This window comes from Argopecten irradians, chromosome 1, assembly GCF_041381155.1.
Source record: "Argopecten irradians isolate NY chromosome 1, Ai_NY, whole genome shotgun sequence".
NCBI classification, from domain to species: Eukaryota; Metazoa; Mollusca; class Bivalvia; order Pectinida; family Pectinidae; genus Argopecten; species Argopecten irradians.
The window spans coordinates 31,396,600-31,419,057 of record NC_091134.1 but is presented as its reverse complement, the minus strand read 5'-3'; the positions used below and the strand labels follow the sequence as shown (position 1 = coordinate 31,419,057).

The following is a 22,458-nucleotide window of genomic DNA, read 5'->3' as shown; positions in this document are numbered from 1 at the left end:
TTTTCCACAATTTATATATTGCTCTGTTGTTTGGAGTGAGGCCAGTAACAAATATTATATTCATAAATTGTGCAAGCTACAAAAAAGAGCAGCAAGAGTTTTACTAAATGTTAGAGATATTTTAACACCATCCAAAGTACTTTTTACTCAGTTGAAGTGGCTGCCTATAGAAAACTATTTTATTTTTAGGAAAGCTGTTCTTGCTTACAAAATTTTACATGGGGATACTCCTAGTGTCTTCAGTAACATGTTTACCTATATTAAGGATGTTAGTATGAGAAATACAAGATCTTCAATTTCAAATAAGTTTTATATTCCTAATGCTAGAACAAGTTATTTTAAGCGTTCATTTGTTTACACTTGTTCCAATGTACTAAATGGATTGAACAATGATATTAGAAATGCTCCCAGTGTTGCTGTTTTTAAACAAAAATATTTAAAGGATGTATTTTCACAATTTTAGTGTTATACTTTCTACCAATATTTTAGAAAGCAACCATATTTACATGTTGATATGAATGTATATGCCTTTTTAATTAAGGTATTGTCTGTATTAAACTGTTGTCTGTGATAACTGTATAAATTGATGCAGGGCCATATTTTAAATTAGACTTGTCTAAATATGTAACCCTGGTTAAATAAAAGATTTTATTATTATTATTATTAATGTTATTCATTTGAACAAACTTGATAGCCCTTTATCCCAGCATGCTCCAAGCAAAATATCAGTACCCTCGACATTTTGGTTATTGATAAGAAGTCGTTTAAATGAAAAGTTTACGCACGTCGCATGGCGCACGGCAAACGGCGCACGACGACATACGGTGCTGCATGATCCTGGCCCTTCGGGTCAGATGACCTAAAAGGGGGAATTTGTATATCTATATATAGATTTTGCCGTTACTTTTCAAACATATGCAACTGTAGAAATTATATGGTAACGATTAGAGATATATGTCATTGTCCGTCATATCATATGTATCGAATAACTAGCGATGAGCAGTACGAAGTACGGTGGCTGGGAGCGGACATGAAATAAATAAAATTATTGCGTTCGAACGAAATATTATTGCGTGGGAACGAAATACTATTACGTTCGAACGAAATATTATTGCGTGGGAACGAAATACTATTGCATGGGAACGAAAAACTATTGCGTTCGAACGAAATATTATTGCGTTCGAACGAAATATTATTGTGTGGGAACGAAATACTATTGCGTTCAAGCGAAATATTATTGCGTTCAAACGAAATATTATTGCGTGGGAAGGAAATATTGTTGCGTGGGAACGAAATACTATTGCGTTCGAACGAAATATTATTGCGTGGGAACGAAATACTATTGCGTGGGAACGAAATATTATTGCGTGGGAACGAAATATTATTGCGTGGGAACGAAATACTATTGCGTGCGAACGAAATATTATTGCGCTCGAACGAAATATTATTGCGTGGGAACGAAATACTATTGCGTGCGAACGAAATATTATTGCGCTCGAACGAAATATTATTGCGTGGGAACGAAATACTATTGCGTTCGAACGAAATATTATTGAAATATTATTGAAATATTATCATGTCCATACAGATTATTATCTTGTACGTTTAACTTAGTATCTTTTTAGTATCTATTGTTACAGTATCGTGTACATTTGTACGTACGTATGCACAAACACTTATCTTGTACGTCTAAACGTACATCGTTGTATCATGTACGTACAACCTAGTATCTTGTACCTACAAATTATTATCTTGTACGTACAACTTCATATCTTACAAATTATTACAGTATCTTGTACGTACAAATTATGATATAGTACATTTGCACGCACAACGTAGTATCTTGTACGTACAAGTTTATACACTAAGTTGTTCATATGTACAAGATACTATATATATATATGCTGTACGTACAAGATAGTACTTGCGAGCCCGAGAAGAGAGATTGCAGCGGAGGCCTCGCTCATGCATATTATATCGGGAAAAGACACCATGGATTTTAATTAGACAACCGTGAAGAGTAATGTTTGTGCAAATGGGGCTGGTAATTCTTAGTGCCGGCACTTTGTATAGATGTGTAGGATGAGTTTGAAAGGAAAATCATCGCTCTTTCCAATGAGAGTAACCGTTTTTATGAAGATGTGCTAGAAATGTGTTTTTATAGCCGCTAAAGCTATGCGGGTTTGAAATTTCGAGTCTGGGAGCTTCCCACCCTTCTCGTTTTACGTTTTTTTTTCATCTAGACCTCTAAAAATGGCCTTAGGGCACTCTGGTGGGTCCATGATTATATTATCTGTATCTAATTCTCAGATCCCTGTGATATTATCTATATTAGACAGATTAGCACAGCCAATATAGGCAGTAGCTCAATTTCTTCCGAAAAGGTAATTCACCTTCTTTAATTACCTACATATACATACATACCTGATATATCATTGTCCCGTCATCAGGTGAATCCTCCTGATCTCCTTCCATGTTTTTTTCCAAAACCAGAAGCAGACGCCTGTGACCAAATGAAGGCCCGCTACCTTTCTGAAACGTCTTTTAATTTTTACAATGGAAATGTAAAACGAGATTGATAATTTTGTAGAGTCGCAAAAGCGATTAGCTTACCGTTAATACTATACTTGTCTGATCTTCGCCTTATGAACAATTTCATTAAAATAAATTAAATGTTAATTTATATTTCCTGCCGTCGTCCTAATTACCGCGTTGGTTGACGATCACTACGCCAGCCGAGACGGCGGCAAAACAACAAAATTAATCTTCATTGTTAACATAGATTTTGGATAGAAGCTTGCAATTATTTGGTGTTGTAACCTCATCTTAGGCCATCAATATATATTTCCCTCTGTTGTATTGATGTTTTTAAGAAACTTTATTTTTTGTTTCGAAAAGGTGGGCTTTTAAAAATGCAAGATATACTAATGAACGATTTTTATCATGTGCCAAACATTGAAATTGTCGTAATATACTAACCAATAGCATATTTAACCTAAAACAGCTGTATTGAATTTCAGCACGTGCCAACCTTACCATGCCGAAATATTGTTTGAAAGATGAACATATACATATACACCATTCTTGGCTTCTTTTAACTTCAATCAGTCCTTTTGACTGCTTTGTTACAGGATAACAAGTATACACGACCATGGTCTCTTAAAACATCAGTTGAAGCTCTTACTACAGGCTATATTTACATCCTCAATACTATAGGGGTTACTGTCACCGTCGTAATATCCACCATTGGAACATGTCACAGCGACGCTCAACTTCAAAGTCACACAGTCAACTACTGTAAACCATTATTCAATACTTTTAATGTACACATCAAAGCACCAAACTGCCAGCTCATCTGTTGTCACACACAGAGCCTTCAGTTTTACTACGACATACATGTATTTCAGTGGTGGTTATAACAACAGTGATAGTAACCCCTGGAATATCAAGGATGATATCTCAAGACATTAACCATATATTTTCTATTTCATAAGACGGATAAAATACATGTACAAATATTTCTTCAGTTTTTCTCTGCTATCCCCTCTTCATTTCAAACATCCAATATTAGCAGAAAACTACAAATGTATTACTGGTATAGCGATAACAGTCTTATATATATCCATCTTAATATGGCGATGTTTAGTGTTGATGTTTTTCAGTCCATCCTTACATCTTGCACTAGCATCCAAGTCAAAGTTAGCATTCTCCTGCTATATCTAATATGAACAAAGCATCAAGATTAAGTCATTGTTACTTTCCATTTTTATTTCTGATATGATATGACATCAATTGACACCTACACACAGTTAATCTTCCATTGTTTTACTTTGGTACATTTCCCTATTGATTGAGTCCCTTTCCTTTTTGTTCACAGTTGTTCTATACTTTTTCATTAGATCATACTTTTCCCACTTTAGTGGGGCTTGTGAGGCGTCAAACTTTTTCTGTTGCTTTGCAGTAAACGGTTTCAAAGTGAATTCGGCTCCCTTCAAGTTCTGTCGTTCCCATCTCTCTAGCCAAGGTCTCGGGTTTAATGGTACCTACAAGTGTAAAAGAAATTGTTGAAGTAATATGCTTTAAATAATGCAATGTATTGAGTTGCTTGAATGTTGAAAGAATTTGATGAAATGGCCAACAAATCTCTCATCAATTAACATGATGACAGACCATCAACCTGATATCAATTGATCATGTTTACTGTATTTTCCAATACAGTATATAAAAAATTGGAGATGCCATTTTATCTGTCATGGCAATCCTATATAATTTCTTATACTTTTACATGTGTTAGAAGCTGTCAAGAATAGTGGAAGTTATTTAGTCTACCACATTTTGAGAAATAATAAAATAAGAACTTATTTCTATGGTTATGATGACTTAATAAACTCTCCCAAAATGCACCATTCAAGGTGGCAGCCCTGATTGTCCCAATGAGGTCCGCCATCTTGAAATCGAATGATGCATTCTTGGGAAATTTTACCCAGGCCATAATTATGACTTCTCGAGAATATTAATTGGATTCTTACTACAATATTGTTAACTGGAACAGCCTGGCCTCTGGCAACTAGTGTGGCTTTCATGTCGAATGGCACTCGGCTGTATTCATGTGGGGCATTCCTTAGGTATCGCAAGTGCTCGTCAGTTCGTTTCTCAAGTTTTAGTACTTCAATTTTTTGTATAGTAGGGTTATAAAGGTGATATGAAATCTCAATACCTGTTGAAAAGACACAACACAATGCTATCAAAACAGGAAAAAAAGAAAGGAAAGTTCGTGCTGTGTAAATATATTCCAGTTCATGAAAACAATGTTTTTTCCTTGATGTCCTTTTTGTTATATACTAACTATGATTGTATATGATTGTATATGATAAATTGAGATATCTATATCAAGGCTATTTAATTTGACTACAAAACAGGACATCAAATCCTAGCCTTTTTGACTCTATGACCTTGAATTAAGATCAAGGTCATTCATTTGAATAAAATTTGTTCCTTCAACCAAACATGTCACAGACATCTCTAGGCCTATCTGTATGTATTTCATTGATAAGGGGTCATATAAAGATTTTAGCATATGTGAATCTATGTAACCTTGCCTAAAGGTTAATGTCATTCATTTGAACAAATTTTGTAGCCCTCCAGCATTGATCATTGGGAGAGGCCAAATATCAAGACTTTTGGCCACTTTGTTATTGAGAAAAAGTTGGGATGTAAATTGTTTCCTACACATGATGTAAGATGCATGACAAAGGTATAATTGTAAAAGACATTAGTAATATGTCAATGGAGACTTATGTGACCTGGGAAATAATTAATTATCCTCGTTATTCAATACCTTGATCATCAATGACATTTCTCAATGTAAATGTATGCCTCATTCCATGTCCTGAACGTTCAATGCATATTCCAACAAATCTGTTGGTCTTGTTTGGAGCAAAATGATCAGCGGCCGTCACTGCTAATATACTACCTGTGAGCAGCAACCAGAAAAAAATATTATCTTCTTTATATAGGTAATCATCCATCCTCGATACTCCAGGGGTTCTTTTAGTTATGAGGGCTTAGCTTGCAGAATCCCGACAACAAAGATTAGAGAGCTGCCTTAATACGTCTCAAAATGGTTACCAAGTAAAATTACGGTAGAATACCAGGCACACTAAACGCTTTGTGACTGCAACTCCTCCCAGTTATGTGTATTAAAGTCACAATACTGTTTAGCTGTTTGCAAAACATTACACATTCTTCCAAGTTTTATGATTCAATATTTTATTACACTAGGAGATGTGAATTATTTTTTCAACTCTTTTAGATTTTTTTCCAGTGTCTGGTAAATAATTCTTATAGCAGCTATCTACTAACTGTGATGTGTAGATCTTTCTCAAATATCAGGAGATTGTTAATCTTGTTAAGCACCTCAAACTTGCCAAAATTCACCCAAATCATCAATGTAAATGACTTTTCTTACCAACATGAAATTCAGGTAAATGTATGTGTCTCCTACGGTTTAACATATCCTTCCTCTCCAAAGCATCCCTTAGACTATCTTTGTTTGCTTTTGGGGAGCGCTCAGGGAGGAACTCCGGATATAAGGACCTGAAATGGAATCAAATGTGCATTAGGCAAAAAAAAATTAAAATGTCTGTTTAGGGTTCCTTGACCGACCTTTTTTTTTTACACCCTACCCTAATTTTTTCCCACTTTCCTAAGAAAAAAAAAAGTCAGGATTTCAATCTCAGATCTCTGGCCATCATTTTAAAGTGAAAGACTCAAAAAAGTACCTGCATGGCAACTGCTCCATATATATATGGGTTTCAAACTTGCAACCCAGAGGTAAATGACTATTGGTAATACATGTGCATGTATGTCAAAACAATGAACACCTTAAACACTTTGCCACTATGAACCCTAGCATTAGATAGGTTAAACATACTAACAGGTAGGGAATCCTCAGAATTTAGCTTGTATGACGTCATCATCTTATATTGCCATGCATCTGTTACATGTAGTTGTATCTAGTAGCACAACAATTACATGTAAGCAAAAACATGCAAACAATTCTGTTTGAATGACTATTTTGTTCAATGAATTTTACAGCAATTTCCCTTTTGAAGTATTTATGTTGTGAGTGAAATTATAATGAAAAGGATGAGGTTTTTTTCTAATGTAACTTTTTATGTACCTCTCTGAAGCAAATTGACAGAACTGATTAAGTTCAACCAAACTGATATTTTTCAATGCTTTTCCAGTAATACTAAAGAAGTCATTTTAAACATTTACAACATTTTTTCTAGTGATAATCATTCATTTTTGTGCTGTTTTTCATATTTTCTCAGTCTTTTACTTCAGTATATAATACCTTATAGATCATTCCTGGTGACAGCAAGTTACAGACATAGTTGTGAAATAAATCCAAACAAACAGCGAAATACACTTATTACAGAAAATTTCAAATAACATTGGATAAAGTTATATGGCAGTAGATTAAATTGAACTCATATTTGTAAACTTACAATTGGTGACTAGTAATTGTATAAATCTTACGTGAAGTCCTTTGGAGCGTTGATGGACTCATCCACTTGCTCTGCTTTTAACTGTCCAGATGACAAAGGTGATTCTCTTTGTTTTTCCAGGACATGGTTTGGGACTGTGTTTGACCACCTCTTAATGATAGTCTGTGGATTTGCAGATGTTACTGGAAAACAAAAGAAAATTCTTCCTTGAGATGTTTCAAGAAAACAAAATCCCCCCAAAAAATACTGGACTCACATGGACATTTTTTGGACAAAATGAAACACTTCTTTAAAGCATTGAAATCATGATATACCAGCTGGTAAAAGAGTTTTGAATTGATTTTGATAGAAAAATATCAGACGCCGCCCCAGGTCCCAGGTATATGTCGCATTATCGCTTACTTACCCTGGGACCATAGGCTGCATTACTTCCATAACATGACAGTCGACTGGTCAGCCGTTTTTTTTATCAGACGTTATTTTGCCGACTGTCGACTTTCATTTCCGAGGGGGTTATTTCTTTGATGCAGCTTCCGACGTCAGATGAAGGCGGAAGGAAAAGTGCAATAATATCAATATTTCTTGGTCTAACAGTGATAACATTGATGTGTACTTACAGTTTAGGTATTAATTATCCCATTTATCTAGGAAAACCATAACTTGAGGCCTCATAAAATAGTATTTTAGCAGAACAGATATGATAAATCCTTTCTGTAACATTTTGACCTAGTTTTAAATATGGCAGCTGGTTACTACAACAAGAGATCCCAGAGGGATCTTGGCGCCCACCAAAGAATGATCTATATCTGACAAAGGAAAGATGGATCTTTTCTCTACTTTTTAAACTTTTTCAAACATACTACATATAAAATTTGAGACAGATCGCTTCAGTACCTTTTGAGAAATAGCGGTAACAAACTTCAACTATCAAAATCCAAGATGACTCCTTGGCGGCCATCTTGCTGATCAATCGGTCCCAAATCACAATATGCACAACTAGGGCCCTAGGGGAACCTACATGTGAAATTTGAGAAAGATCCATTCAATACTTTCTGAGAAATAGCGATAACAAACTTTGAATATAACAAGAGGCCCAGAGGGCCTGTATCGCTCACCTGGTTTGTAATGCCAAGTAATGTTCTGAATACAGGTTCATTGTTTCTTTTCTGAAGGAATTTTATTATTAACCTCTAAATCCCCTTATGGGCCACAACCCTCCTGCACCCAGGGGTCAGAGCAAAAATTTATACAAGTTCTGTTCCCCTTCCCCCAAGGATGTTTATGGCCAAATTTGGTCACAATCCAAGCAAAACTCTAGGACAAGTGGTGATTTATAGGATTTACCTCTATTTCCCCTATTGGGCCCCACCTGTCCTGCCCCTGGGGGGCCAGAGCCAAAATTTATACATGTTCGGTTCCCCTTCCAAAAAGGATGTTTGTGGCCAAATTTGGTTACAATTCATGCAGAACACTAGGAAAAGTAGCGATTTATAGAATTTACCTCTATTTCCCCTATTGGGCCCCGCCCCTCCTGCCCCCGGGGGGTCAGAGCCAAAATTTATAAAGTTCTGTTCCCCCTCCCCCAAGGATGTTTGTGGCCAAATTTGGTTACAATCCATGCAGAACTCTAGGACAAGTAGCGATTTAAAGGATTTACCTCTATTTCCCCTATTGGGCAAATTTATACAAGTTCTGTTCCCCTTCCCCCAAGAATGTTTGTGGCCAAATTTGGTTACATTCCATTCAGAACTCTATGACTAGTAGCGATTTAAAGGATTTACCTCTATTTCCCCTATTGGACCACGCCCCTCCTGCCCCCGGGGGACCAGAGCCAAAATTTATACAAGTTCTGTTCCCCTTCCCCCCAAGAATGTTTGTGGCCAAATTTGGTTATATTCCATTCAGAACTCTATGACAAGTAGCGATTTAAAGGATTTACCTCTATTTCCCCTATTGGGCCCCTCCCCTCCAGCCCCCGGGGGGCCAGAGCCAAAATTTATACAAGTTCTGTTCCCCCTCCCACAAGGATGTTTGTGGCCAAATTTGGTTACAATCCATGCAGAACTCTATGACTAGTAGCGATTTAAAGGAAATGTTGACGGACGGACGGACGGACGGACGACGGACGGACGGACGGACGACGGACGCCGCGCCATGACATAAGCTCACCGGCCCTTCGGGCCAGGTGAGCTAAAAATCCAAGATGGCTGCCTTGCAGCAATTTTGTTGACCGATCAGTCCCAAATCACAATATGCACAACTAGGGCCCTAGGGGAACCTACATATGAATTTTGAGACCGATCCCTTCAGTACTTTCTGAGAAATAGCGATAACAAACTTTGAATAACAAAGTCCAAGATGGCTGCCTGGCGGCCATCTTGTTAACTGATCGGTCCCAAAATGCAATATGCACAACTAGGTCCCTAGGGGAACCTACATATGAAATTTGTGACAGATCCCTTCAGTACTATCTGGGAAATAGCCATAACAAACTTTAACTATCGAAATCCAAGATGGCGGCCTGGCAGCCATCTTGTTCACCGATTGGTCCAAAAATGCAATATGCACAACAAGGGCCCTAGGGGAACCTACATATTAAATTTGAGAAAGATCCCTTCAGCACTCTTTGAGAAATGGGGATATCAAACCTTAACTATCAAAATCCAAGATGGCCGCCTGGCGGCCATCTTGTTTTTCCGATCAGCCTCAAAATCTGTATGGCACAACTAGGGACCAAGGGTACCCTCCATGTGAAGTGTGAACAAAATCCCTTCTGTAGTTCTCAAGAAATATCGATAACAAACTTCAACTGCCAAAATCAAAGATGGCTGCCTGGCGGCCATCTTGTTTTTCCGATCAGCCTCAAAATCTGTAAGGCACAACTAGGGACCAAGGGTAACCTCCAAGTGAAGTTTGAACAAAATCCCTTCAGTAGTTCTCAAGAAATATTGATAACAAACTTCAACTGCAAAAAATCAAAGATGGCTGCCTGGCGGCTATCTTGTTTTTCCGATCAGCCTCAAAATCTGTATGGCGATTTGAATAGCCCACCATCTGATGATGGTGGGCTAAAAAACAGAATGTGAATTCAAGCGGGCAGAATGCAAGTAAAAGTAAAGGCAGATCAAGCATTTTGGGGACTTTGCAATTCCTTTTTTCTATTTACCGGCCGGATCGCTGTCATCGTGAAGTTTTGTCTGGGTCATGAAAACTTGCGTTAGGAGATGTAAAAATTTGTTTTAAATGGATTTTACGGCTGATTTTGTCAAAATACTTGTTGATTTTTGAAAAAGAGGTAGGTATTTGACATTGATGACTATTTAAATATGATTTACACGTTTTATATTTTCACAATCCAAACTTTGAAAATGTTACCCTCAGCATCGTGTAAATGGCCTATCGAAAGTTAGAGGTTAAACACGACGTAATTTTCCAAAAGTGCCTCGTTGTGCTATACCTCTAACATTGTTGGAGTAAGGCTGCATTTGCCGTGGTATCATGAATAACTCATTACCCATATCCTGGTCATTTTGTTGGCTTCGCTTAAAACAAAGCGGTTGCAATCCAATTTTGTGTCTCAAAACATAATTCGGGTATAATTTGGTAAATTTTGTTTATATGTTTCAAGGACATAAATGAGATATATACAAAATATGTACGTTCTTGACATTTTGTAACAAATTTAATACTAATTTGCAACTTCTACCTAACTTTAGATGTAGAATTACTTTCAATTTTGCTATTTGTGTTCATTGTTTAAGTTTGATTATTTTACATTTTGATAGAATGTACTTGTTTCTCAGCTCAAATTAGAGGTCTGCTACAGAACTGTCTGTCTCTATGCACGTTAAGGCTGACTTATAATTACCTCTGTCATGCTTGAGTTCATTATAACCACAGCAAATGTGTCATTTGAAAATATTGTTAGTAAATGTTGAAGCGAAAACATTATCAATGTCAACTAAGTTACAGTAACAACTTGAACTTTCTGAGTTTGTCCTCTGTGGCAAAATATCGTCTTGTCATTAATCATACCATATTCATGAATGAGTAGACAAACAAAGATATATATAAAACCTGTGCTCGTAAAATAAAAAGTGACAGATGCATTAAATATACATTACATTGTAAACGTTTGGCGAAGTGACACCACGTTCGTCCTACAGTCGCCATATTTGATCTGTGTCTATGAAATGTTTATATCCTGAACAACACGAAGTGATGCAAAGGATTACGCTACAAGGCATTTTTTGTATCAAGTGCGTGTATCTTTTACGCTGTTTTCAAGCGCCATTTCGACAAAGTATACTTCCTGTTTATGAATGGAGAGAAAGGTAGGACAAAAAGGAGATCGTCTAAAATGTTGATAAAAATAATCTTAGATTTGTTTCATTAACACAAAGAGATGACAAAATAGATAGTTAAATCTGATATCTGTGTGAAGCATCAATCTACTTCAGTTATTTGTTCTAAACAATGAAACAATCACAAAAAAATTTCAATTTGCAAACGTCAACAGTTGCACATGTGACAAAAACCAATGATTAGACTTGTCTTGTGCAATCACACAAGACGAGTATATTGATGAGATACTTTCACCAAACAAAATACGTTTAATATATCGTAATACATTTAAGGAGTATTGTTATATGTTAATGCTGTGCAGTATATCATTGACAGAACATCAAACTTCTGTTATATTATCAAAACATTTAGATATTTTTTTATCACAATAACCCCCTCAGTTAACTTGCTCTTAAAGGATTTTGTGCAGCCAAAATTTTTCTACGTCAGGATATTGCTTTGGATGGATAAAAAATTAAGTCCCACCCAACGGATCGCCTAGCTTTTAGCGCTATCTGTTGGTTTTGGTCGTGATTTACGGGTAGTGTCGACTACGGTTCAGAGATAATGAGCTAGGCGGTCGCATGGTCTTGTGATGTCACAGTAGTCCGCGGCTACACAAGATAAGCCTAGAACTATACATCTATACAGCACATACATGTATACGTTAGATCTACAATTTGAGTTTTTCGAGTAAATGGTTATTCTAGCTTTATGATGTAGATATTTTCAGTTTCAAAACATTCAATTTACACCATTTCAAACATTCAAACAATCAGTCCAATTTGATAGCGATATAAAAATGATGTTCGGATCAGTCTGGACTGAGATTAAGATAGCATATTATGTAAATATCGGTGTAATAAAAAACAGTATAATGTAACATTATCTTTTTACGATTAAAATCCCAAAATTTAGCATGACTATATCTAGAATCCGTGTTTTTATTTCAAACTTCTGCCATAACGATGCAAACACGGCACAGTTTTTGAGTAAAAATAAAAATGTGGACGGATATCAGTTGTGTGATATTGGAGGAACAGTACCGAACTTATACCGAAAATAATATGTATATCTATATTGTTGCCTTTGGAACTTTATCCATAACGTTTACTAAAAAGCAGAAATACATCAATGATATTTCTGATATATGTTTTTAAATTACAGTATAAGTGTAGATTTAAATTCACTATTTCAAAATTATACTAAATCATTAAAATAGTATATTCATTGTCGATCCTTTTGTATACCATACCGAGATTCATATAATCCAAAAAGTAACCACATATAGTGTTCAAATGAAAAATGAAATTACTTGTATACAGGTATTATAAATAGATATAATATCTTGTACCTTTTCAAAAATATACTTAGTGATATTTAAATAAGTATATTTAGTGTGGTAATGCTGTAACCCTTATTGTATGACTATACTTGTAGATTCGAAACGGTGAAAATACATGCTTAGAATTTTTACTAATACCTTAGAAATTACGGGTATGCCACGATTCCGTAATTACTGTTCTAGACTGGAATTATTTTTAAGGTTAAATCTTTAGTTGAAATAGTTCTTAGAACCATTTTTTGTTTCAGAATAAGTCAACTTCCATTATTGTTTTACCTGTGTACGACATATATATATATATGTATATATTTAATATATATTCCTAGGTATGATCAGGGATATTTTATTTCCATTTGCTTTTACATGGAGGTGATAATAAAAAAATCTAGAGCATAGATGTACGGGGTTTCCATAATTCAAATCACAATTCAAATAACGGATGTCATAACCTGATTGACAGTAAGACAATAGCAAATACCCGATATAGTCCACCGAATAGCAAACTGCCCGCGGCCAGGTAATTACAGGTGAGTTCGATGAATGGCGTGGTGTACAGGTAAACAACATCCTGGTCCAGGTATTACATAACCATCAAACCAAAGGCATGGCTAATGATATATTTACATCGAAGTATCTACTCGTATATCGATTAAAAATTGAAAGCGTCCGCACGGTCTGAAAAAATTAGTTTGTTTTGCATAATATCTCAATATTTAGATCTTTTATAATATCAAAAATAAATTCTTTCTATCACATGTTGACTCTCACTCTCAATTTATTCGGTTAGCAACACACAACACAATGTTTATAATGATCAATCATCGGTGTGTATGTACAGAAACATACATACATATATGTATATATGTTTCTGGTATGTACGTCAATATACTTTAATCAAGGATTTCGTAAATTGTTACGTAAAATTTCATTTTACAGTCACAAACTTTGTAATTCACAATGTATCAAAGATACAGACTACAGGAAAATATTACCTGCTATTAGAGCATAAATTAGAGTATTTGAAACATCGAATTTCACTCTTTTTGTTATTTACATTCGAGCCAAAGTTATTGTAAGATTAACTTCACTCAAAAGTAATTATAAAAAATCGTTGATCGGCTTTTCCTGTGACCGTCGATGTAAGTGATAGCACATCAGTTATAGTACAGCTATAAGCCAAGGACTATTGTGACGTCACACGGTTTAGAGCTAGAAAATATGCATAAACGTGCGGTCAGAAGTTTGGACCTCGATATCGACGGTTAACAGGTTATTTCCGGTCGCGCGCGCGGAACGGAGAAGTTTCTCTACACATGCTAATAAAGCCATTTCCAGCATAAACTGAAATTATCATTTTTAGGTCATCTGACCGAAGGTCAGGATGACCTATTGTCATCGTGTTTCGTCCGTCGTCGTGCGCCGTCCGCCGTGCGCCGTCCGCCGTCCGCCGTCCGCCGTGCGCCGTGCGTCGTGCGTAAGACTATTTATACAAAAAGCCTACTCCTCCTTCATCCTTTGATGGATTTCATCCATATTTGGTTTGAAGCATCATTAGGGAAGGACAATCATATTTTATATAAATGAGCCTGGTCCGACCCCTAGGGGCTGAGGGGTGGGGCACCAAAAGGGCAAATTTTCTTATTTTAAGCTTTAAAATCCTACTCCCCCTTCATCCTTGGATGGATTTCATCCATATTTGGTGTGAAACTTCATTGGGGAAGGACAATCATATTTTATATAAATTAGCTTGGTCCGACCCCTAGGGTCAGAGGGGCAGGGCCTCAAAAGGGCAAATTTTCTTAATTTTATCTTTAAAATCCTACTCCTCCTTCATCCTTGGATGGATTTCATCCATATTTGGTGTGAAACTTCATTAGGGAAGGACAATCATATTTTATATATAAATGAGCCTGGTCCGACCCCTAGGGTCAGAGGGGCGAGGCCACAAAAGGGCAAATTTTTTTAATTTTAGCTTTAAAATCCTACTCCTCCTTCATCCTTGGATGGATTTCATCCATATTTGGTTTGAAACATCATTGGGGAAGGACAATCATATTTTATATAAATGAGCCTGGTCCGACCCCTAGGGGCTGAGGGGTGGGGCCCCAAAAGGGCAAATTTTCTTAATTTTAGCTTTAAAATCCTACTCCTCCTTCATTCTTGGATGGATTTCATCCATATTTGGTGTTGAAACTTCATTAGGGAAGGACAATCATATTTTATATAAATGAGCCTGGTCCGACCCCTAGGGTCAGAGGGGCGGGGCCACAAAAGGGCAAATTTTCTTAATTTTAGCTTTAAAATCCTACTCCTCCTTCATCCTTGGATGGATTTCATCCATATTTGGTTTGAAACATCATTGGGGAAGGACAATCATATTTTATATAAATGAGCCTGGTCCGACCCCTAGGGGCTGAGGGGTGGGGCCCCAAAAGGGCAAATTTTCTTATTTTAGCTTTAAAAATCCTACTTCTCCTTCATCCTTGGATGGATTTCATCCATATTTAGTGTGAAACATCATTAGGTAAGGACATTCATATTTTTATATATTTGAGATAGGTGTGACCCCTAGGGGCTGAGGGGTGGGGCCCCAAAAGGGCGAATTTTCTTATTTTAAGCTTTAAAATCCTACTCCTCCTTCATCCTTGGATGGATTTCATCCATATTTGGTTGTGAAACATCATTTGGGATGGACAATCATATTTTATATAAATGAGCCTGGTCCGACCCCTAGGGGCTGAGGGGTAGGGCCCAAAAAAGGCAAATTTTCTTAATTTAGCTTTAAAATCCTACTTCTCCTTCATCCTTGGATGGATTTCATCCATATTTGGTGTGAAACATTATTTGGGATGGACAATCATATTTTATATAAATGAGCGTGGTCCAACCCCTAGGGGCTGAGGGGGTGGGGCCCCCAAAGGGCAAATTTTCTTAATTTTAGCTTTAAAATCCTACTCCTCCTTCATCCTTGGATGGATTTCATCTATATTAAGTGTAAAACATTATTGGGGAAGGATAATCATATTTGATGTAAATGAGCATTGTCCAACCCCTAGGCGCTGAGGGGTGGGGCCCCAAATGGGCAAATTTTCTTAATTTTAGCTTTAAAATCCTACTCCTCCTTCATCCTTGGATGGATTTCATCCATATTTGTTGTGAAACATCATTGGGGAAGGACAATCATATTAAAAATGAGCCTGGTCCGACCCCTAGGGGCTGAGGGGTGGGGGCCCCAAATGGGGGAAATTTTCTTAATTTTAGCTTAAAAGTCCTACTCCTCCTCCATCCTTGGATGAATTTTATCCATATTTGGTGTGAAGCATCATTGGGGAAACACAATTATATTTTATATAAATGAGTCTGGTCTGAACCCTAGGAACTGAGGGATGGGGCCCCAAAAGGGCAAATTTTCTTAATTTTAGCTGGCTCACTTCCTGTTTTAAGGTTTCAGTCTCGATCTCAATAAAAATTGGTCTATAGGGGTTTTAATTGATGCCGAACAACATGCAAACATTTTCGTAAAGATTTTTAGCTCACCTGGCCCGCAGGGCCGGTGAGCTTATGTCATGGCGCGTCGTCCGTCGTCGTCCGTTCTGTCCGTCAACATTTCCTTTAAATCGCTACTAGTCATAGAGTTCTGCATGGATTGTAACCAAATTTGGCCACAAACATCCTTGGGGGAGGGGGAACAGAACTTGTATAAATCTTGACTCTGACCCCCCGGGGGCAGGAGGGGTGGGGCCCAATAGGGGAAATAGAGGTAAATCCTTTAAATCGCTACTAGTCATAGAGTTCTGAATGGTATGTAACCAAATTTGGCCACAAACATCCTTGGGGGAAGGGGAACAGAACTTGTATAAATTTTGGCTCTGATCCCCTGGGGGCAGGAGGGGCGGGCCCAATAGGGGAAATAGAGGTAAATCCATTAAATCGCTACTAGTCATAGAGTTCTGAATGGAATGTAACCAAATTTGGCCACAAACATCCGTAGGGGAAGGGGAACAGAACTTGTATAAATTTTGGCTCTGATCCCCCGGGGGCAGGAGGGGCGGGGCCCAATAGGTGAAATTGAGGTAAATCCTTTAAATCGCTACTAGTCATAGAGTTCTTTATGGGAATGTAACCAAATTTGGCCACAAACATCCTTTTTGGAAGGGGAACAGATCTTGTATAAATTTTGGCTCTGGCCCCCCGGGGGCAGGACGGGTGGGGCCCAATAGGGGAAATAGAGGTAAATCCTATAAATCGCTACTTGTCCTGGAGTTTTGCTGGGATTGTGACCAAATTTGGCCATAAACACCCTTGGGAGAAGGGGAACAGAACTTGTATAAATTTTGGCTCTGACCCCCTGGGCACAGGAGGGGTGGGGCCCAATAGGGGATTTAGAGGTTAATATTAAAATTCCTTAAGAAAAGAAACAATGAACCTGTATTCAGAACATTACTTGGCATTACAAACCAGGTGAGCGATACAGGCCCTCTGGGCCTCTTGTGGTATTCCAAGATGGCCGCTGGCCCACTTCCTGTTTTAAGGTTTCAGTCTCCGATCTCAATGAAAATTGGTCTATAGGGGTTTTAATTGATGCCGAACAACATGCAAACATTTTCGTAAAGATTTTGGTATTCCAAGATGGTCGCTGGCCCACTTCCTGTTTAAAGGTTTCAGTCTCCGATCTCAATGAAAAATTGGTCAATAGGGGTTTTAATTGATGCCGAACAACATGCAAACATTTTCGTAAAGATTTTGGTATTCCAAGATGGTCGCTGGCCCACTTCCTGTTTTAAGGTTTCAGTCTCCAATCTCAATGAAAATTGGTCTATAGGGGTTTTAATTGATGCCGAACAACATGCAAACATTTTCGTAAAGATTTTGGTATTCCAAGATGGCCGCTGGCCCACTTCCTGTTTTAAGGTTTCAGTCTCCGATCTCAATGAAAATTGGTTTATAGGGGTTTTAATTGATGCCGAACAACATGCAAAACATTTTCGTAAAGATTTTTGGTATTCCAAGATGGCCGCTGGCCCACTTCCTGTTTTAAGGTTTCAGTCTCCGATCTTAATGAAAATTGGTCTATAGTGGTTTTAATTGATTCAGAAGGGGGAACTTTAGGTAAGAACAATCATATTTTATAAAGGACCGAGGTAAGACCCATGGGGATAGTATGACCGAGGTCCAAAATGGGAGCTTTGCTGAAATTTGGCTTTAAAATCTGACTCCTCCTTATATTAATCCTTGAATGGGTTTCGACCATATTTGGATGAAGGGCTACCAAGTTTGTTCAACAAATGACATTTACCTTTTTCAGAAACTTACATATTCAACTTAGGAGTTCCTTGTATTGTTTATATTAATCGTTAACCAATACTTTATACTGTGTGACTTTGTTGTTTTGTGCCATGAGTCAGATGACCGTTAAGGCCCATGGGCCTCTTGTTGACTGCACAAATCCTTTAAAACCTTCAGGCGACACAAAACAAAAAATAACTGTAATGAATATATTTTGTGTGTATTTTTTTAGGAATGAACGTACATATAAAATGTCTGAAAGAGATCCCTTAGCAAAGGTAACAAGATGGAAGCCATTTTGGGAATTTGACAATGACATGGTGTGCATAAGCTGAATTGAAGAAGGATGAAGCGGTCTTTTGCATCATCGTCTTTGTCCCAACAGCAGCAGCCTAGTGGGTCTAGCAAGCTGCCAAGGATAGAAGGGCAACAAAGATCTGACCGAGTTCCCTCAAGCAGCAAACAGAAAGGCCCTTTCCCAACTAGTGGAGAAACAAAAAGAGCTGGACCTTACTTACTTGGTACATTTATATTATATTGTCCTAAAAGAGTTGAAACCTAACTTCATCACTGATCATATTCAATAGCTTCATGATATTTAACCATTCGCTCATGATTGTTAATTAAAATAAGCTCAGGGGTGTAAGAATTTTTTAGGTCATCTGACCCGAGGGTCAGGATGACCTATAGTTGTCATGTTTCGTCCTTCGTCGTGCTCCGTGCGTTAACTTTTCACATTTTGAACTTCTTCTCAAGTTCTACCTGTGCAATTTAGCTGAAACTTACATGAAATGATCCTGACATGGTCCCGACAAAGTGTTGTTATTTTTTGGGTCGATATGAAATCCAAGATGGCCTCCACAGCCGCCATCTTGAAAACATATTTTGAACTTCTTCTCAAGTTCTACCGGTGCAATTTGGCTGAAACTTGCATGAAATGATCCTGACATTTGTTGCATGAAATGATCCTGACATAGTCCCGACAAAGTGATCTTATTTTTCGGGTCGATCTGAAATCCAAGATGGCCGCCACAGCCGCCATCTTGAAAACACATTTTGAACTTCTTCTCAAGTTCTAGCAGTGCGATTTGGCTGAAACTTGCATGAAATGATCCTGACATAGTCCCGACAAAGTGTTGTTATTTCCGTCGTGCGTAAACTTTTTTCCTTTAAAACGCTACTCCTCCTTAACCACTAAGCGGTTTTCATCCATATTTGGTGTGAAACATCATTTGGGAAGGACAATCATATTTTTATATAAATGAGCTTGGTCCGACCCCTAGGGGCTGAGGGGTGGGGCCCCAAAAGGGCAAATTTTCTTAATTTTGCTTTAAAATTCTACTCCTCTCTTCATCCTTGGATAAATTCATCCATATCTGGAATGAAACATCATTGGCGAAAAAACAATCATTTTGAGGTCATCAGACCGAAGGTCAGGATGACCTATTGTCATCGTGTTTTGTCCGTCGTCGTGCGCCTTGCGCTGTCCGTCGTGCGCAAAACTATTTTATTCAAAAGCCTACTCCTCCTTCATCCTTGGATGAATTTCATCCATATTTGGTGTGAAACATCCTTGGGGAAGGAAAATCATATTTTATATAAATGAGATAGGTCCGACTCCTAGGGGCAGAGGGGCGGGGCCCCAAAAGGGCAAATTTTCTTAATTTAAGCTTTTAAATCCTAATCCTCCTTCATCCTTTGATGGATTTCATCCATAATCACTGTGAAACATCATTGGGTAAGGGCAATCATATTCTGTATAAATGAGCCTGGACCGACCCCTAGGGGCTGAGGGGTGGGGCCCCAAAAGGGCAAATTTTCTAAATTTTAGCTTTAAAATCCTACTCTTCCTTCATCCTTGGATGGATTTCGTCCATATTTAATGTGAAACATTATTGGGGAAGGACAATCAGATTTTATGTAAATGAGCCTGTTCTGACCCCTAGGGGCTGAGGGGTGGGGCCCCAAAAGGGCAAATTTTCTTAATTTTAGCTTTAAAATCCCACTCCTCCTTCATCCTTGGATGGATTTCATCCATATTTGGTATGAAACATCATTAGAGGAGGACAGTCATATTTTCAGGTCATCTGACCCGAAGGGTCAGGATGACCTATAGTCGTCATGTTTCGTCCGTCGTCGTGCGCCGTGCGCCGTGCGTTAACTTTTCACATTTTGAACTTCTTCTCAAGTTCTACCAGTGCGATTTGGCTGAAACTTGCATGAAATGATCCTGACATGGTCCCGACAAAGTGTTGTTATTTTTCGGGTCGATCCGAAATCCAAGATGGCCGCCACAGCCGCCATCTTGAAAACACATTTTGAACTTCTTCTCAAGTTCTACCGGTGCGATTTGGCTGAAACTTGCATGAAATGATCCTGACATGGTCCCGACAAAGTGTTGTTATTTTTCGGGTTGATCCGAAATCCAAGATGGCTGCCACAGCCGCCATCTTGAAAACACATTTTGAACTTCTTCTCAAGTTCTACCAGTGCAATTGGGCTGAAACTTGCATGAAATGATCCTGATATGGTCCCGACAAAGTGTTGTTATTTTTCGGGTCGATCCGAAATTCAAGATGGCCGCCATCTTGAAAACACATTTTGAGCTTCTTCTCAAGTTCTACCAGTGCAATTTGGCTGAAACTTGCATGAAATGATCCTGACATGGTCGCGACAAAGTGTTGTTATTTTTCGGGTCGATCCGAAATTCAAGATTGCCGCAACAGCCGCCATCTTGAAAACACATTTTGAACTTCTTCTCAAGTTCTACCGATGCGGTTTGGCTGAAACTGGCATGAAATGATCCTGATATGGTCCCGACAAAGTGTTGTTATTTTTTCGGGTCGATCCGAAAACCAAGATGGCCTCCACAGCCGCCATCTTGAAAACACATTTTGAACTTCTTCTCAAGTTCTACAAGTGCGATTTGGCTGAAACTTGCATGAAATGATCCTGACATGGTCCCGACAAAGTGTTGTTATTTTTCGGGTCGATCCGAAATTCAAGATGGCCAACAAAGCCGTCATCTTAAAAACACAGTTTGAACTTCTCAAGTTCTACCTGTGCGATTTGGCTGAAACTTGCATGAAATGATCCTGACATGGTCCCGACAAAGTGTTGTTATTTTTCGGGTCAATCCGAAATTCAAGATGGCCTCCACAGCCGCCATCTTGAAAACACATTTTGAACTTCTTCTCAAGTTCTACAAGTGCGATTTGGCTGAAACTTGCATGAAATGATCCTGACATGGTCCCGACAAAGTGTTGTTACATCTCTGGTTGATCCCAAATCGAAGATGGCTACCATGACACTATATCTAATTAACTTCCTACATGTTAAGGCCCTTTGGCCTCTTGTTTGAAAGAAAATTTGTTGAAAGAAATTGAAAATGATCCTGACATGGTCCTGACAAAGTGACACCATATGAAATTAAATTTACTATTGCCAAGGTAGTCAGATGACCGTTAAGGCCCTTTGGGCCTCTTGTATATAAATAAGCCTGGTCCGACCCCTAGGGGCTGAGGGGTGGGGCCCCAAAAGGGCAAATTTTCTTAATTTTTGCTTTAAAATCCTACTCCTCCTTCATCCTTTGATGGATTTCATCCATATTTGGTGTGAAACATCATTGGGGAAGGACAATCATATTTTATATAAACGAGCCTGGTCCGACCCCTAGGGACTGAGGGTTGGGGCTCCAAAAGAGCAAATTTTCTAAATTTTAGCTTTAAAATCCTACTCCTTCTTCATCCTTGTATGAATTTCATCCATATTTGGTGTGAAACATCAGTGGGGGAGGACAATCATATTTTATATAAATTGAGTCTGGTCCGGCCCCTAGGGGCTGAGTGGTGGGGCCCCAAAAGGGCAAATTTTTCTTAATTTTAGCTGGCCCACACAGATTTCGGTCTCCGATCTCAATGAAAATTGGTCTATAGGGGTTTTAATTGATGCCGAACAACATGCAAACATTTTCGTAAAGATTTTGGTTTTCCAAGATGGCCGCTGGCCCATTTCCTGTTTTAAGGTTTCAGTCTCCGATCTCAATGAAAATTGGTCTATAGGGGTTTTAATTGATGCCGAACAACATGCAAACATTTTCGTTAAGATTTTGGTATTCCAAGATGGCCGCTGATCCACTTCCTGTTTTCGGGTTCAGTCTCCGATCTCAATGAAAATTGATTCGGAAGGGGGAACTTTAAGTGAGGACAATCATATTTTATAAAGGACTGAGCTAAGACCCATGGGGATAGTACGGAGGGGTCCAAAATGGGAGCTTTGCTGAAATTTGGCTTTAAAATCTGACTCCTCTTTATATTAGTCCTTGAATGGGTTACAACCATATATGGATGAAGGGCTACCAAGTTTGTTCAACAAATGACATTTACCTATTTCAGAAACTTACATATTCAACTAAGGATTTCCTTGTATTGTTTATATTAATCGTTAACCAATACTTTATACTGTTGTTTT

At 38.1% G+C, this 22,458-nt stretch overlaps 2 protein-coding genes across 2 annotated transcripts in view; one reads left to right on the top strand and one right to left on the bottom strand.

Annotated features, from left to right (window-relative positions):
- Positions 1-3,747: 3,747 nt before the first annotated feature.
- LOC138324023 (large ribosomal subunit protein bL19m-like) lies at positions 3,748-11,231 on the bottom strand. The gene is made up of 6 exons (XM_069269007.1): positions 11,138-11,231; positions 7,045-7,195; positions 5,969-6,096; positions 5,339-5,473; positions 4,530-4,717; positions 3,748-4,043 (listed from the first exon to the last, which is right to left on the bottom strand). Exons 1-6 carry the CDS (start codon positions 11,184-11,186, stop codon positions 3,810-3,812), a joined length of 885 nt encoding a protein of 294 aa, XP_069125108.1. The 5' UTR covers positions 11,187-11,231; the 3' UTR covers positions 3,748-3,809.
- LOC138324015 (serine/threonine-protein kinase 40-like) overlaps positions 11,230-22,458 on the top strand; it is a 24,265-nt gene continuing 13,036 nt past the window's right edge. Inside the window, exons 1-2 of the mRNA XM_069268996.1 lie at positions 11,230-11,347; positions 18,221-18,509. Of these exons, the coding sequence (XP_069125097.1) occupies positions 18,335-18,509 (175 nt within the window). The 5' untranslated portion in view covers positions 11,230-11,347; positions 18,221-18,334. The remainder of the gene's footprint in view (positions 11,348-18,220; positions 18,510-22,458) is intronic.